A 17,381-nucleotide genomic window follows, 5' to 3' on the forward strand; every position below is an offset into this window, starting at 1 on the left:
CATGGGCCAGGGGCGTGGGGCGAGCCGCCTTCCCGCGGGACTGTGAGCTGCAGCGGCTTCAGCATGAAGACCCTCATAGCCGCCTACTCCGGGGTCCTGCGAGGTGAGCGGGGCTGCCTCGCCCCCGGGGGCCGCCCGCCGGTGGGCCAGGGGTCCGGGAGACGAGTCATCGCCTCCCGGCGAGGGGTCTGCAGGACCTCGGCGGCTTCCATCCCGGGCGGGGACGCTGCACGAGGGTTTTTGGGAAAGGCTGTGACGAGGGCAGGAAGGCAGGCAGGAGTGTGTTCTCCAAAACGAGGGTACGTTGCTGGAGGACTGGCCAGTGTGCAGGTTGAGGTCCCGACCCCTTTTCTTTTCTGAAAGCTTGCGCACCCCCAGCCAGTAGCACACCTAGGTCGGGGAAGAAGGAAGGATCCCGGTGACCTAGTTCGATGCAGGCGGCACGGTAGTCAAGTCTGAGTCCATTCTTCACTCTGGCACTTAATCGATTTTTGCCACCTTTGTTACATCACTTTCCTCCCCCCAGCTTGTTATCCCCGTCTTTGAGATGAGGTTGATATTTAACGACTCTTTCCCAACCTCCAGCCCTGGCTGTGGCCCCCGTGAGTTCCCTCCCCTCCCTCCTCACCGGCATGCTGTGAGAGACTGCATGCTGTGAGAGACTGGGGCAGAGTGGCAGGATTTTGCAATCCTCTGAAACAGCAACCAGACTGGGAACATGCCAGGCTGGGATAGGTGTGCCCACACTGTGCTCTGCCCTACTCCCACCCTCCAGCCAGTCTCGGGAGCCCACTCAGCAGCAACTGAGCCTAGCACCCGGAGAAAGTGGGGTGGAGGGCCCCCCATGTGGCCCATCTTCCTGTTCCACCAGTGTGCAAGTGAGGCCCTTGGTGAATATATATATTCACTTAGAGCTGGAGAAATTGATGGGGAAAGGTGTGAGGTTTCCTTAACAGATGCCTTGGGCCAAGAGCGACCCTGGGAAGTCATCCCAGCTGTCCTAGGTCTGCATGTGTCTTGAAGCTTCCCTCCCTCATCCTAAGGTTTTAATCTGCTTGCTGAACCTCTCCTACTTAGCATTTTTTTTCCTTCAGTAACTGACGATCACCTACTCTACCCACCTTCATTACAAAAATAAAACTTACTAGTTATTGGGATTTTGAAAAATAGAGAAAAACAGGAAGAAAATAACAATTGCTGGCCAATCAACAACCCCACAACAGCTCCTTATTGCTATTTGAGTATATTTCTTTATGGTTTTACTTATACACAGTGTATAAAGTTGAGGGCATCCTGCAGATATAGTTCTAAATCCTATTTTCTCTGAGTAATTCCTGTATTTGTCAGAATCACCTAGAATCTTCTAGTAGCTGCAAAGTAACCCACCCTGGGCTGTATCACAGTTTAACTGTGTGCTGGGCTTTGAAGGTGCCCTTGGAGTGGTGCTTATTGCCCTTGGAGAGGAACTGAGCTGCTGTTGCCGTTTTGGGGGCAAGCATCCTGAGCTGCTCCAAGCTTCCAGCCCAATAGCCTATGCCAGCCTCTTCTCTCACTGAAGAGCGCTTTTCTGTTCACTGTGCCCTTTGATACCCATGTCAGGGGAAGGAAGGGACTTACCCATGTCCATGCTTTTAAAAATACTTTTGTCTCCAGGGAATGGGATAAGGATGCTCTCTGTGATAGTCCTTCCTGGAGATCCCCTTCCATTGCTTCTGCTGTCAACTGGCTGTAAGCTGTATCTTCTAGGAGCTGTTGAGCCTCATGTTTTTGACCTAGCATTTGTACTTCAGGAGGACTTTTCGTGAATGATTTTGACCAAGTCATTTAATATCATATCAGGAACATTTCCCCATGTTGTTTTCAGAAATTTAAAACTCGTTTTTCTTTTTTAACTAACTGCAAGGAATTCCATCATGGGATGTAGCAAGGGCTGGTATGAAATGCAAACCAGTCACATGATAGCTCTTTGGACCTACTTTGGTGCAAGAGCGGGTGGGGTAGGGGAGGGTGCCAAAGCAGATGCTGTGTTATCTGGGCATCTCCATTAGACTGGCTTTTTACATCCTTGGTCTTTGAAGATACTCCGCAGTGGCCTGGTTTGCCTCTGTGGATAAGTTTCCATCGTTGTGAGGTGGTGAACACCTTGCCAGTGGCAATATTCAAGGAGAGACCATGGATTCTGTGAAAGGAAGTCCTGTGTTGGGTGAGAGATTGAAATAGATACCTTGGTGACTGGTTTTTTGGCCAAAAGAAAAAGCCAGCTGTGGGAGCATGGGGAGGTGGGTGTCTGCTGGGGGAGGCGGGAGTCTGTGCTGGTCATTTCTAATCTCTGAAGGGCTATCCTGTGCCTGGGGTGGAGGCTGCAGAGTTAGTCACATTTGGACCCCTGCCTTGCCCCTGGACCAGAGGCTCTTCAGGTCAGGGCTGCTGCTGCCTGCCTGTATCCTCAGAGTTTAGCACAGGACTCAACACAACATGGTGGCAACTCCCATAAAATTCTGAGCTGATTTGTTTGTTCTGTGTATCTCCAAAAAGCAAGGCCAGGAGCAGGGGTGGGATTACAGGGGGCAGGTTCTGAAATGATGGAGGAATCCTTCCTAATAGCTGTTGAGGACTGTAAAAGGCTTAGTGTGGGTAAGGATCGAGCTGCCCATTACTGGGGGTGGGGGGAGGTGCAAGCAGGAGCTTGGTTGGAAGTGAAACTAAGAGGCTAGATCATTGGCAAACTGTAACTGAGGGTTGGCAGTCACCTAATCCAGTCCTAAATCATAGGATGAGAATGACACTCTCTCGTTCCCCTATCCCCCAGTAGGTATCTTTCTCCCCTGTGTCACTTTCCTAACTGCACAGAGGCCACTTTGGAGCTATCTGTGCTACCAAGGGCTCTTCTGAGCTGGGAGAGGAGGGCCAAGAGTAATATTTTGTTGGCAGGTTGCGTGACTCAGTAGCCAATGTGGAAATCCTTCTCCACCTCCATCCTCCTACTTCAAATTCAGCAGTAAATACTTGAGTCATAAAATCATAGCTATCTGTTCGTGCTGGATCTGGCCCAGCCCTCAAGTTACTTATGGGATACTCAGGGCCCCAGAGAGAAGGGACTGGCTCAGCGTTTTCAATGCGAGGGCTGGAGCCTAGATCCATCTCCCACCGTCTCCCAGTCTGTGACTTGCCTCCTTAACCAGAGAGAGGTGGTGAAGGACTAAGCACAGGGCTCTGGCTATTGCAGATGCTCAGCAGTTTCCTGAAGGAGTAAAGTTTGCTCTCAGTGTCCATGATGGGGTGGTAGACCACCCCTTCCCAAGCTTTTGGAGAGGGGCTGCCCTGGTGGATAGAGACGTCACAGGCTTCCAGAGCTCTGATATCAGGTGAACTGCCAGTTGCCCCTTATCATATATCAAACCTTCCAAACTCTTCCACGAGGTCATGAAGCCCTATGGAAGCAGCCCCCACCACCTTACAACATCATCTCCTACTGTGCTGTGCTCCAGAACTGCCAGTGGTCTTCCTGTTCCTCCAGCATTCCCACCAATTCTGTCCTGCCTCAGGCCCTTTGCATGTGCCACCCTTCTGTCCAGATCTTTGCATGACTACTTCAGATCCTTTAGTCTCTTCTCAGAGACCTTTTCTGACCACACCATGTGTAGAATTGTCCCCAGTTGCCACAGCTTGTTTTATTGTTTATAGCCCTTATTATTACCTAAATTATCATGTGTCCTTATCTGCTGAAGTAATTGTCTCCCCTATAAGACTGTCAGCCCCTTAGGAACAGGGACCTTGTCTTTGTCAGTGTCATGTCCCGAGCATTTAGCATAGCGTAGGTAGTAGATGCTCAGTAAATATTTGTTGAATGAGTGAATCATTAAGGGAACCTCAGCCTTCCTGAGAGCTGCCCTGTTCCTCTTGGGAAGAAGTCCTGCTTTTAGCTTCAGTGTGATTCCCCAGTCCTTCCTCCAGCCGCCTCTGTGCCTGCTGGGTGCTGGGGCTGCGGCTGTTCCCTGCTGTGCAGATACCCTCAGTCTCCTGAAGATCTGGCTCCAAGGAGGAGTGCCAAGTGTGGGGAGCTGAGCTCGCTGTAGTCCCCCTCATCACTTCCAATGCTTAGAAGCTAGAGGTCCAGGTCGCCAGCCCTAGCTCCCCTCTGGGATATGGCTGGAAGGCTCACTCAGCCTCTGGGGATCTCACTCCCCCAGAGGGAAAATAGCATCAGAAATCTCAAACGCCCAAGAATGTGAGGGTTTGAGTGAACATAAGTGGAAAGTCCTTTGTTAAGTAACTTGTAATGAACTCAAGTTCATTCTTGTCATTCATGCTGTGTGACATACCAGCAGGCTCCCAACACTGGACAGAGGCAGTTTCTCTGATGCATCTAGGAGGGCTGTACCATGGTGGGGACTTGGGGTGGGGACCTTTTAGTTTGCTGGTGGAACACCTCCTGTGTGTCAGGCTTTGTACTACACACGGGTCAATCTGCCCTGGTCCCTGACTTTGACAGGGACGTACCCAGGCTGACAGTGCACAGTGATGCACACAGTGACAGGGAAGGAGGCACAGGGAACTGTGGAGGCCTGACGGTGAGTGTGGGGCAGCTAGACCATCTTCGTGTCAGGGAAGGCTTTCTAGAAGAGGTAACGTTGAGTCTGGATATTGAAAGATGAAAAGGCATTCACAAGACAGGCCAGAACATCCAGGTGCATATTACACGCAGAGGCATGTAATATGGGTGGGATGGGGCAGTTTGACCACAGGGCCTCTGGGCGGTGAACGTGGGCTGAGGGTCTGGTGTGCTGAGAGGTGGAGACAAGGGAGACAGCGGATGCTGTGTCCAGGCCCCGGGTGGCTCGTCTGTAACTACTGGTGGGGGGAAGATTTGAGAGCTCCTGGGAAAGGTGTGCTCAGAGCTTCTTGGCCTCCAGCACTTCTGGGGTCTCTTGCTGCTGGCAGAGTTGAGGGTCTGGGGTCTGTCTATCCCTATGCTGCCACTGAACTGCTCTGCAGCCTCAAGAAGCCACTGGCTTTTTCTGACTCGCAGTCTCCTCATCTATAAAATGGGCAGAATCATAATAAGAGTAGCTACCCAGTTTGTGGTGCAGATCCAAGGAAGACAAACCCATAGGCCCTTTGGGCAAATCAACAGAATGAGGAAACATGAATTTCTTTTATTATTGAAGCAGATTCAAGAGTCCTAAGTACAGGGCCAAGAGCCTAACTCTGCATCTCCTTCCCACGTCACCTTGGGACATCAGCCTCCTTATCTGTACAGTGAGGAAAGCCAGATGAGCCATTCACCTTGGATTTATTCCAGCTCTGCTGTAAAAATATGGTTGTAATCCTGCCCCTGACTGCTGGGGACCCTGGGGCTCAACCTCCTCCTTATTCCCATTCTCTATTTGTATTTGTGAAAGTGGGCCCATGTCCTGCCAGGGTCCTAGTGAGTGCCCCAGGAGAGCCTAGATCCCCACATGGATTATGATAGGGGCCTATTTTGAGGCTCCTGGGTGACATACTCACAAGGCGGTGGTGTTGCCATGGCAACCCCTCCCACCTCAGTAGTCTTTTTTTTTTTTTTTTTTTTTTTACTGTGCCAGAATGTGGGGATGGGGGAAGTGGGTCATCTGGGTCCTCAGCAATCACCTCCAGGGCCAGAGTCTTGGGCACATGACATCTTAAGAGCCCCACTTTCCTGACCTCACCTCCCAGGACCCTACCCTACTTCATGAAAATGAAATACTTGCAAGTCCAGCCCTCTAGAGTAGCCCAAGGAGGGACTTGTAAGTCCCTTTAGAGGATCTTTTGCAGACACTCATTAGCAGATTCTAGGAGAGCACAGAAGACTCAATTTGTCAGGACCTCAGATTTCAGCTAATCTAATCCAAACCCCTAATTTACAGCCAGAGGGAAAGAGGGAATGAGGAGGCCCAGGAATCCAGCCCATCTGGATATGGAGGATGCCTAGTCCCCTGCCAAGATCCTACACAGGAGGTCCTGAGGACTGACAAGCAGGTATCCACTGAGCTCACATGGACTCCTGAGGCCAAGCCAGGGGCTTCCCAGCCCACATGCCCACCACAGCTGTATGTTGGCCTCCCCTTTGGGCCTAATGTCCCAATGGCCTCTGCTTTAAGGACACCTAACCCTTAAAGGGGACACTAATAGTCTTTCCAGAAAAGAACTCACCAGTGTATTGGGACCAGGTGAATGGCCAGCTCATTGCCAAGGGGCCCGGAGGCACCATCTGCTGTTAGCGAAGGGGATGGGAGGGGAGGACAGCAGTGTTCGTGGCCTTGGGGATGGAGCCCAGGACTCCTTGACCTGGTATTCCTGGTCCTTCATGGCTCCCTCTCTACTTATCAACTAGACTCACCCACTCACACAGTTCCTTTACTCCAGCTCAGCTGAACTACTTGCAGTTAATCCCTCAAATTTGTGTTCTCTTCCATCTAGGTCTTTGCACATGCCATTTGCAGTACTCCAGCACCTGGGGTCCTGACCCTGTACTTCCCTTCTGTCAGCCTGGCTAATGCTTACTCACTTACATGTCACCTGACCCATTACTTCTTCCAGGAAGGCATCTCTGAGAACATCTCCCAGCACAGGTTGGGGGCTCCCCCTTAGAGTCCCCAGCCCTGACTTATCCTCTGTGCCTAATTGTTCATAGACCTGTCTCCCCAGCCACAGCAGGGGTGTGCTACCCAGGCGCAGAGCTCAGCCTTCAGCAGGTGCCCAAGAAGCAGAGGAGAAGCAGGATCCGGCAGGTCCCAGCCAGTGCAGCGCCTGGCCTGGTGTGTAAAGGGTACTTAGCACATGTTGAATGATTGGTAGTGTTTGGGCTCCATCCTTCTCTCCTTCACTCTGGAGCCCACCACTGTTGCCTCTGCATTTAATTCCAGCCTGTCCAGTTGGAGGAGACTCATCCCTCCTGATTTCTCAGAAAGCACTGGTTGATTCTCTATCGTGGCCCAGGTCAGTCAGCTGTGGATAGGGCCTATCTTTGGGCTTGTCCGGGCCCTGTTTATTCTCAGTCCCCTCTAGTATCTAGTCATGCAGTAAACACCTGGCCGAGCACCAGCTCTGGGCCTGACTCCATGCTGGGCACAGGGACCCAGATGAACAAGATCAGGTCCCTGCAAATGCACACTCCTTCCTATGATGAGAAATGCTAAGAATAGGGGTGCAGTAGGCTTCTCCAAGGAAGAGTCGGCCAGGAAGGCTGAGAAAAGTCTGAGGTGTCCACGCTCAGTCCCTGGCAGGTGTCTATCAATCTGAGCTGAACAACTGACCAGATTGGACCTGAGGGTGACAGGACTCTAGGGGATTGCAGGCAGGGCCAAGAGTGTAGGGAGGCTTCCTGAAAGAAAGGGGTATCTGGCTGAGCATGCGGTGAGGTGTGTTGTGTTCAAGCCTTGCAGGAGCGCCGTATGGACTGAGGCTCTCAAATCCACAGGCTTGTCCCCCCAGAGCCATGACTGGCCTTCCCATCACCACACGTGTGATTCCTGCTGAAAGGTGCTGGTGGGGGGCCATGGAAGAGAATTTGCCTTTGTCCTTGAAGAAGTAGTATCTGTTAGGCACTTGGCCTGGCTTCCTGGACCTTCCTGGGACTAGAAGGGTCTGGCAGGGGTCAGTATGTCCATCTTTCTGCCTCTATGCATTTTTGTACCCAGCTCTGTGGAGTAGTTTGGGGCAACTTCCTCATTGTCCACTTGGCAGCTGATGTCTGAGGGCAGGGCTTAGGTCCAGGTGGGTCTGATGTGACATCCTTGGGGCCCAGAACCTAAGCAGGATATTCCCCCCCCCATCAAGAAACCCCTAAAGTCTGTTCATATCTCTTGACTTCCCTGGCATCTTCCTAGTGTGTATCAGATGTGCCAGACATTCTGCCCTTTTTCATAAGTTGTTCAGATTCCTCACAACAATCCTGTATCATAAGTAAAGAAGACACTAAGTCTCAGACAGGGAGGTGCCTTTCAGGGTCTCACAGCAGGCAAGAGTCAGAGCTGGGGTTGGAATCCCAAAGTGTGTGGATGCTAACACCTCTGTTTCCAGGCAAGGTAGGGCTTGTTATACCCATTCGACAGGAGAGGAAGCCGAGGTTCACTTAATAATTATCTAGCGTTCACATAGGTCTTTACTTTTTATGAAGCTCTTGCTTATACATTATCTCATTTAATCCTCACAAGAATTTGGCAAGGTGGGTATTAGCCCCACTATACAGATGAGGAAACTGAGGCTTGCACAGGAAGTGACTCACCAAGGCCACACTTCCTGTAGGTTAGAGGCCAGCTTCTCCTGACGCCCAGCCTCCTGCCCTCTGCACCTTTTCCAGGCTGGCATGCCCCCTCCCCAAATGCCAGTGTGAAGGTGGGTGGAGCAAATGGTGTAGGCCGTCCTGAGGCATGACCCATGGCTGTCCATATGTGCCCTTGCCTCGTGGAGGCCAGCCTTGCTCAGGGCCTCCTCTCTACAGGTCAGGATCCTCTTGTCCCCTCTCTAGCTCATCACCCCCAAATTATTTTTCTCCATAGCTCTCATCCATGCCTGGCTTTACATCACACATTTATGTGTAGTGCTTTATCGCTCCCTCAGCAGGATTCAAGCCCCTGAACAAGTGAGACGCTGTCTACTGTGTTTCCTGCTATCTCCCCAGTGCCTAGGACAGTGCCTGGCACCTCTTAAGTGCCCCGTGCTCCAGGCCTTATCTGGGTCCCCACCCACCTTCTCCCAGGAGGTCATGTTTGGTCACTCAAGCCCTTTCCAGCTTCCCTATTTACAGCTTCTGTTTTCGGTAAATGTGAACCCCTGTTCCTGGTTTGTTGGCCTGCCCTTTATAATTGCCTCTGAGCCTTTATTCCCACAATTGCCCCCAATCTCAGTGCCCATTTTTCCTTCCTTTCACCTCCCAGATCTTGTCTTCAAAGCCCTGCTGAGGCTGTGCTGCCTCCTCAGCCAGTACCTTCACTCCGTCCCCTCTTCTCGTAACACACAACCTCAGGACCATGCACATCTTGGAAAATTTTGTGTTTGTTCATTTTCCATATCCCCTCCCACTCTGCTCAACGGTGGAAGCAATGACAATAGCTATGGCTGAATATTCCATCCAACAAATTCCAAATGTACCTTACATGCCTTTTCCCCCTATTTACTCTTTCTGACAATCCTGTGAGGTGGGGATTATTCTCCTCATTTTACAGGTGAGAACACTGAGCTGAGGGAGGCTAGGTGTCTTGCCCAGTCACAGAGCCATGTGGGGCAGAGCTGGACAAGGGCCCTTTCTCAGATTAAGGGGATTAGAGCTCAGATCCTGCCCCTACATGTACAAGGGAAGCCCAGGAAAGCCTGGTTTCATCAGCCTGGGTGTGGTCTCCCAGTCACCGTGCTATCAGATGTTGGGCAAGGAGGTGTTCACACACCCATTCCACTGCCACCCCATGCTGAGCTCTGGGACAGGGTGGGGGGTGTCTGGACCCACCTCTAGGGGCAGCTGTGGCATACCCCTGGCAGTGGCAGCTGAACTTACGGGAGGATGTGGGGGTGGGGATCGCATCCCTTGTACAGCCAGCCCATGGGATGATGTCCCCAGTAGACTTGGGGCCTGGTTTGGGGTCAAGCAGGTGGCCCTCCCTCAGATGGGGGCATGTTCTGAAGTCTGAGTGTGCACTGGCTTGTGGCATGGGGACCAACCCTCAGTAGCTTGGCACCACAGGAATGATGGGGGACACAGAGCCCAAATACCAGTCTTGTGTCCTAGCTCCCCTGTGCCCTGACCTCAGGTGACTGGTTTAACCTCTTTTGGCTTCACATTGCCTTAGTTTCCATCTCTGTGAAATGGGGCTGCCCATCGCTGCCTTGTCTGCCTTCCTGGGGAGTGCCATGGACACCGCAGCCCCATATAGGTGAGGTGGCTTCTTTTCTGGGTGTCAGAGAACCACGCTGGGCTTCTCTGGCAGCCTCACTCCCTCTGCCCTCCCCCGATCTCTCCTGTAAAATAAATGGTGAGATGGATGACACCTGCGAGCAGCTATTTGAATTAGCTATTGGAACATTTCTTCACAGGACCAGTTATGTTAGTCTATGGCTTGTCTTGCCTCCCTCCATGAAAAAAGACATGTGGGCAGTGGGTTCTGTTTGCATCACAGCAGGGAACTCATGCTCAGGGAGGGCGCAGGAGGCTCACCCCCCCACCTCCACCCTGGTCAAGGTGCTCAGTGAGGGCACTGGGGCCTTCCTGTCAAGCCACTCAGTCTAACTTGGACATCAAGGCCTTCAACTGCGTCTGTGACTTATGGTCTGTTCATTCATGTGTAAACCTCTGTGAGCACCTTCTCTCACCAGGCTCTGCGCAGGGCACATGGATGAATCGGGTATGAGCCTAGCACCCAGCAAACACTGGTAGAGGAGACTGGCCAGCAGGACTGGTGTGGAGAGGGTGGGGACTCTGTGCTGGGGAGGCCAGGAGAGACGGTGTGGGAGCTAGAGGCTGTCACTCCCTGCTGGCCCCACCCAGGACTGTGGGACAGTCACGCTAAATGTGAAGGCAGCGGCGGCAGTGGCATCTGATTGCAGCACTGGCATCCAGACCAGCTTCTGCCACAGCCTGGGCAGAGGAGGTGCTGACAGCTGGATGCTGACCCCGGGGGTACCCAGTGGAACCTCACTTCCCCTCTGCTGGGCAGCTTATCAAGGCTGTCTCCAGGTGGTATCCCCAGGAGGTCAAGCAATCAGAGAGATTGTGAAGAGCATCCTCCCTACCCTCATTTTATAGATGGGGAAACCAATGCTCAGAGAGGTGAGAGACTTGGCCAAGGTAACACAGGAGTCGGTGGCAGACCTGGGACTGAAACCCTGAGGCCTCCTACCACTTCACTCACTCCACAGTATGCCTGCTCCTGGCCTGCCCCTGTGACGGAAAACAGGTCACTCATTCTCCCCACCCCCACCTAGCTTTCCCCCCACTTGGTTGTGGGGAGAAGGAGAAGGAACTTGGGGGGACCTGAGGCATAGGAGGAGAATGCAAGTCAAATTGAGTCCAACTGTGCCGCCCTCTGGCCAAGCAATCTTGGCCCTGTCACTTTTTATCACTTTCCTAGTGGGAGTGATGACGCCAAGCTCACAGGCCTGGTGAGGAAGTACTTTGTGGGCCTTGTCGGCAGCATGCCTGTCACCCAGCCGTGAAGAGAGGCAGTTGGGGGGCCCGAGGAAGAGCCAGAATGGAGACCTGCTTCTCTCACTCCGCAAACCCGTCTCAGTATTTGCTCTGGGCCAGGAGCTAGCAGGCCATTGGGAACCCAGGCATGGATCAGACCCAGGCCTGGCCCCATCATGGGAGAATGAATTCGTAATCTGCAGTTAGTATAAGGTGAGGGGCCATGGGACCCAGAGGAAGGGCTCCTTCTCTCTCTCTCACTTCTCCATTCTGTGGGCCTCTCCTGACTTCATTCCACACCGGCATTCTCCAAGGGCAGGGGAGGTGGTGGGCAGGGGACAGGTATGATGGCTTCTGACATTTCCAGGCCTGCACAGGCTTCAGACTTTATAATCCCAGGGAAAGAATGACAACCTCTCTGCAAAGCCTTGGCCATTCTGGGTTTCAAAGGATGAGCTGTCTTATCTCATTGTCAGGCTCTCATCAGGTGGACAATGCAAAGAGGGGCTTTCTGGGCAGAGGAACAATGGCTTGGCATCTCTCAGGTTCATAGGGGGCTTCCACTGGGGCTGGGTTGAGTGTCAGGGACAGGCCAGCAACAGGGCCCGGCTATGTGGTCAGCCAGGTTAGGATGGTCTAGCTCAGAGGCAGCCGGCAGGCCATGCCTGAGGAGGGCAGGTAGCATCCCCCTGACCCGCCTTTCTGGGCAGCGCCTCACTTTGACTTCCACAGAAACACTTGTCACTTCTCACTTCTCAGTGGTGTCTCCTACTTTCTTGCAGAGCGAGCTATGGTTTGTAGTCGGGCAAGGCAGGGTGACAACCGGCTGGGCAGTGTGGATAAAAGCCTGGCTCTGGTCACTTGCCTTGGGGCTGGTGTGAATCCCTCAGGCCCCTTCTTCCTATCTGGTTAATAGGGCGAGGGTCATACACCTTCCTGCACTCTGACCACATCTAATTGTGAGATAAGCCTAGCAAATGCATTCGGATTAGGCATGAGGAAGAATTGGTCTTTTCAGTTGTTTCAACGGGGGATATGTCACCAGTGCGGGATTACTGTGTGGCCCCTTCCCAAGCAGGAGAGCTCCATATGATGAGTGGAACCAGGCGGCTGGCCCTGACCCAGAGCCGTTTCCTTTTTCTTTTTTTTTTTTAGATTTTATTTGTAAGTAACTTATATACCCAACATGGGGCTAAACCCAGAACCCTGAGATCAAGAGTCGCATGCTCCACTGACAGAGCCAGCCAGGCGCCCCAGTGAGCCCTTTCCTTAAGCGCTCCTCAAGCTGCTGACCTCGGGGTCCTGTTTGCAGTAGGAATTGGTCACATGACCATTGCCTTTTATTCCTTGCTCAGCAGAAGGTGGAGGTCCCAGCCCCTTTCCTCACCTCCACTCCTGCTCCAGACTGCCTGAGACTTTGGACTGAGGATCTTGTTAAAATGCAGATTTCAATTTGGTAGATCCAGGCTGGAGCCTAGATTACACATTTCTAAACAGTGCCCAGGCCACACTGGAACCAGGAAGATGCTGGAGTATTCTGTCTTCTCTGCAGCCTGGGCACTGAGACCCAGAGCAGGGACTCACCTATGTCTTAGCCTGCCCTTAGCTGCCACGGCTCCTGCTTCACTTTATCCAACACAGCTCAGGTGGCAGAGCCCACAGCAAAGCCATGACTTGGGATACCAGCCCTGGAATCAGGGGTTCAGGCCTGTGCTTGGGCCACACTTCTCCCCCATGGACTTATGCAGGCCTTTCCCCACTTCTGGACAGGTTTATCAGGCCCTGAGCATAACCTGTCTCAGAGCTGCTGTGTCCCACGTGCAAGTACATGAGGGCTTTGTGCTTGGCACCTGCTGTGGGGGCAAGGGAGGTCCCAGGAACAGGCATCCTTGATTCCAGGCTCCACCTCCTACTGCCTGGGTAACCCTGGGCAAGTCAGTGCTCCTCCTCAGTCACCTAAGGGTCCCGTGGGGCCCCACTAGATGACCCCAGGGAGGCCTTGGGCTCCAGCATGGCTTTTGGGAAAGTGTGGAGGTAGAAAGGGCCTGTGGTGGTAGGGTTTTTATTTAGAGGGCCAAGGAGCATTATGCCAAAGCCTCTGGAATGCCTTCATGGTCCAGCCTCATTTGCTTTTGTAAGTTCACATACTACCACCTCCACACCAGTTATACCTGAGGAGTATTCAGGGCTACTCAGCCCCCGTTTGTGCCATGCCCTGGGGATAGAGCAGGGAGCCCGTGCGGTCTTGACTGGGCTCACATAGTAAGTGGAACTGAGGTTTGAATTGGCACCTGGCTCTTCTGCTATTCCATGACCCCTTCCTCTGATCCATTAGACCAGGTAAAGGAGACAGGACTGGTATGTCTGCCTTGAGGCCTGGTGTTATCTATGTGGCTCCTAACAGTCAAAGCAATTGTTAACTCTCAGCATATGAGGGTTATGTCCTTTCTAAACTCCCGTGGTGACCTTGTTGCTGTCCAGATTTTGAAGACATGCAAAGGCTTGAGTGTAAACCCCTAAGCCCCTCTCTCAGCAGTAGGCCAGGGGTGAAAGGTCATGAGACCCTCAAGGACAAGATTGTGACTCAGTGCTTGGGCCTTGCAGAGAGGCAAGTGTGAAGGAATGTTTGCCCAGAACGCAGTAGGCCCTCAGTGAAGATGTATAGAGTGCAGGGAATGCAGTTGGGGCTCAGAAGATGTGGAGGTTTGAAGCAGCCCACTTCCTTTGGTCCAGCTGCTGCAAGCAGTGGACTATGGATGGGGAAACCACCCACGCTCTTCCCCAGGGCTGCCTCACCTGCCATCACCAGGCTTTCTGGTCCTCCTGCCCATCAGCCACTGGAGTCCAGGGCATCATCCTGGGGGCACAGCCAAAGAGCCAATTAAGTGGGCACATCTTGACCTAACTCCTAGGCTTGGCACCTGCTTGGTAGCAAACATAATTACCACCCTCACTGTCCCAGGCTTCCTGAAGCTCACTGGCCACTGGGTCCTTTGAGGAAACAAAAACTCCCACTTGATTCCTCTCTGGGCCCCAAGCTCTGGGCACTGAGATGAAGCAGAAAATGTAAATCCCTCTGAAGGTGGTAATGGCCATGGTAGTGGTGGTGTTGGGGTGGGGACAAGAGGGCTCAGCCTGCTGGAAAAAGGGTCCTGGGGATGAGAGGGGGCAGGGATTGGGGCACTCAAAGTACACTTGAAGAAAAAAAACATTGCAAATTGGATATTGAACTTCTGTCCTTGGCCTCACAGGCACAAATAGCAAAGATTAAATATTTGTACTAGATCCAGATAAAGGATAAGGACAAGAGTTTGATTGGGGTGAAGGGGGGAGGGGAGAGAACCGACAATTACAGAGAGCTCCTCCCAGCCTCTTTGGTACTTCATTTGATCTCCAGTATGACCCCCTGAGGGAACACGATTCCCAATGGGTATACATAGAAGCTGGGGCACAGGGAAGTATGTGAACAGCCTGGAATTATAAAGCTGCTGGGTGGCAGGGCTAGGATTGGAACCCAGGGCTGTCTGGTTTTGTGGCCCCATGCTCCTCTCACATGTAGGAAAGTGTCTGTGGAGATGGGTTGGTGTTGGGGACTCTGAGGCTGGAAGGAAGGGTGGCAACAGGCTGACCTGTCCTGTCTGCTGCAGGCACTGGCTCCAGCATCCTCTCCGCCCTCCAGGACATCTTCTCCATCACTTGGCTCAATAGGTCCAAGGTCGAAAAGCAGCTGCAGGTCATCTCGGTGCTACAATGGGTCCTGTCCTTCCTTGTGCTTGGTAAGCTGGGGCTTACAGGGTGAGGGCAGGCAGGGGCCTTCCCAGCAAAGGTTAGAGCAGGAGCTCTGCTCTGCAAGGGTGACAGGTAAGAGCATCCTCCCACTTACTACCTTTTGGGTGCCCTATCAAGTGCGCTACCCCTAGGCATGTATGAGGCAGTGGGAGGCGATGGTACAGTTCCCATTCCACAGATAGGAAACCCACCTCTCAGATACGGTAAGTGACTAATCCCAAGTCACATAGATTTGAATCCAGTTCTATAGGACCTACAAAGCATGTGCTTTTCCCACATGCCCCCCTGCCTACCCAAATCTATTTAGGTGTGCTGGTGTGGTGTGGTGTGGGTATGAGTCCCGACTCTACCACAGACCAGCTCTGTGACCCAGAGCTCTCTGAAAGTGTTTCCTCTTTGCATATGTGACAAAAGTGCTACTTACTTCATGGGACCTTTGTGGGACTTGAAGATAAGGGTTGAGAGCAGGCGGCACAGGGCCTGGTCACGGTGGGCCTGTTATATGGGAGTTGCTGTTGGGATGTGTCCTCAGACCCTACTCCCAGCTGTCAGCACCCTCTGCTGGACACAGTCCTCAGCTGCTCCCGTTGGCACATTTAAAGCCTCCTCCCCTTCTGTCTCTCAGCCGCCCCCTGTTCCCCACCCCAGTGCTTTGGCTACTGCAGGTCCAGCTTGGTCAAGTGTTCATTCCCTCGGTTGCCAGACCAGGATTGGGCCATGGTAGGTTGTCTGGGGGGAGGAAGGGGTGCCTGCGCGGGCCAGCCCCTGTTCTAGCAGCCTCGCTTCTTCCCCAGGACCCCCTGTTCTTAGCATAATGAGTGGCCTCCCAGCAAGTCAGGGCAGAGCATCACAGAGCACATTCCAGTGCCTGTGGAGAGCCCTTCAGGGCTCACCACTCTTTCAGATGTGGGCTGATGGAGATTATCAGGAGTTACCCTGTAGGTGCAGAGCAGCTGTCCTTCCAGGAGGCATGGGGGCCTCTGAGACCACATTTCCAGGGCGGCTCCATGCTGTTCCTCCCTTCCTTTGGAGGGCAGAGGGATGGGACAGGGTGCTGTTTATCAAGCCCCCACAGTATGCCAGGCACTTGATGCACCTTTCCTTGACTCTCTACTTCACAGGTGAGAAAATGGAAGTTTACAGAGGCTCAGTTGACTCTCTGAGACTGTGAAGCTTGATAAGTGGCAAGTTGGGATTTGGGTGGCAGCCCAGTGCACTCTCAAGGAGCCCTTACTGGAGAGCTCAGAATTAGTGGACCTGGTCTGAAACAGCCAGTTTTCACCTTTACAGCCAAGAGTAGGCTTTAGGGAGAGGACCATGAACCATCCAAATTAAGGAAGAACATATGCACCTTTTTCTGTGGTGAAGGGCAATTACGGTCCTCAGATTCTTATAGGGACTTTATAAGATAAACACTGGTCTGGGGAATAGAGCAAATTAAACTGTCCCCCTTAGGGCTCACACTTCCACCTTGGACTACATTTGGCCACTTATTAGGACCCTAGAGTAAAGAGCCCAGAAGGCACAGAGCCTTCCCCAGAATGAGGAGGAAGTAGTGGCACCCGGACAGGACCCATGGGCTACAGCCTCCCAGACACCTGTGCAACCTGCTGTAGCAGCCCCCTCAGTCCCCACTCATGCCAAAAAGCTACCACTATCCCTGTTTTAGTGGGCCAGAGCTTGGCTGATGCGGAGCAGAGCAGCAGGTAGAACCCTAGCCTGTGCAGTATGCAACAGGGACTGGCCTCAAGTTGAAGGTTAACAATTGATCGAGTCCAACATAGCCCAGAAACCGGCCCAGCATCTTCCCAACACCCTCATGTAGGTGGGACCCAAGCCTGGCTGGCTTGGCAGGCGTGCTGAGCTGCTGCTAATTATTGCCCTGAGCAGCCCCAGCCGCTCCTTCCTGCTTCCACCCGGGCCTGCTGGCAGAGGCTCATCTGGTGTCACAGAGGCTGCTGTGGCCCCACTGCCTGTCTCTGAACAGAGTGGCTCTTTACCACGTTTGGGTGGGGAGCTCCTCCAGCCTTGTGGTAAAGGCTATATAACTTCCTCAGCATGTTTTTTTTTTTTTTTTTAATGTTTTCTATTTATTCTTGAGAGACAGAGAGAGACAGCACGAGCAAGGGAGGGTCAGAGAGAGAAAGAGACACAGAATCTGAAGCAGGCTCCAGGCTCTGAGCTAGCTGTCAGCACAGAGCCTGATGCGGGGCTCAAACCCATGAACCGTGAGATCATGACCTGAGCCGAAGCCGGATGCTTAACCAACTGAGCCACCCAGGCGCCCCCCTCAGCGTGTTTAAATGTGTAATACAAAGTATAGTGGATTTCAGAGAAAACCAGTGATACTGAAGTGTAAATATGTATGCATTTAAGAAATCAAGTTAGACGTACAGTAACACGTGTGCTTCTTTATTATTACATTAAATAAAAAGATCTAGCAGCAGGTGTC

The 17,381-nt window shown here is 52.6% G+C and overlaps 1 protein-coding gene across 1 annotated transcript in view; it reads left to right on the forward strand.

The window, feature by feature from the left end:
* The first annotated feature begins 6 nt into the window (after positions 1-6).
* DGAT2 (diacylglycerol O-acyltransferase 2) overlaps positions 7-17,381 on the forward strand; it is a 30,863-nt gene continuing 13,488 nt past the window's right edge. Inside the window, exons 1-2 of the mRNA XM_029956634.1 lie at positions 7-103; positions 14,788-14,916. Coding sequence (XP_029812494.1) covers positions 64-103; positions 14,788-14,916 — 169 coding nt within the window. The 5' untranslated portion in view covers positions 7-63. The remainder of the gene's footprint in view (positions 104-14,787; positions 14,917-17,381) is intronic.

This window comes from Suricata suricatta, chromosome 11, assembly GCF_006229205.1.
Source record: "Suricata suricatta isolate VVHF042 chromosome 11, meerkat_22Aug2017_6uvM2_HiC, whole genome shotgun sequence".
Classification (NCBI taxonomy): domain Eukaryota; kingdom Metazoa; phylum Chordata; class Mammalia; order Carnivora; family Herpestidae; genus Suricata; species Suricata suricatta.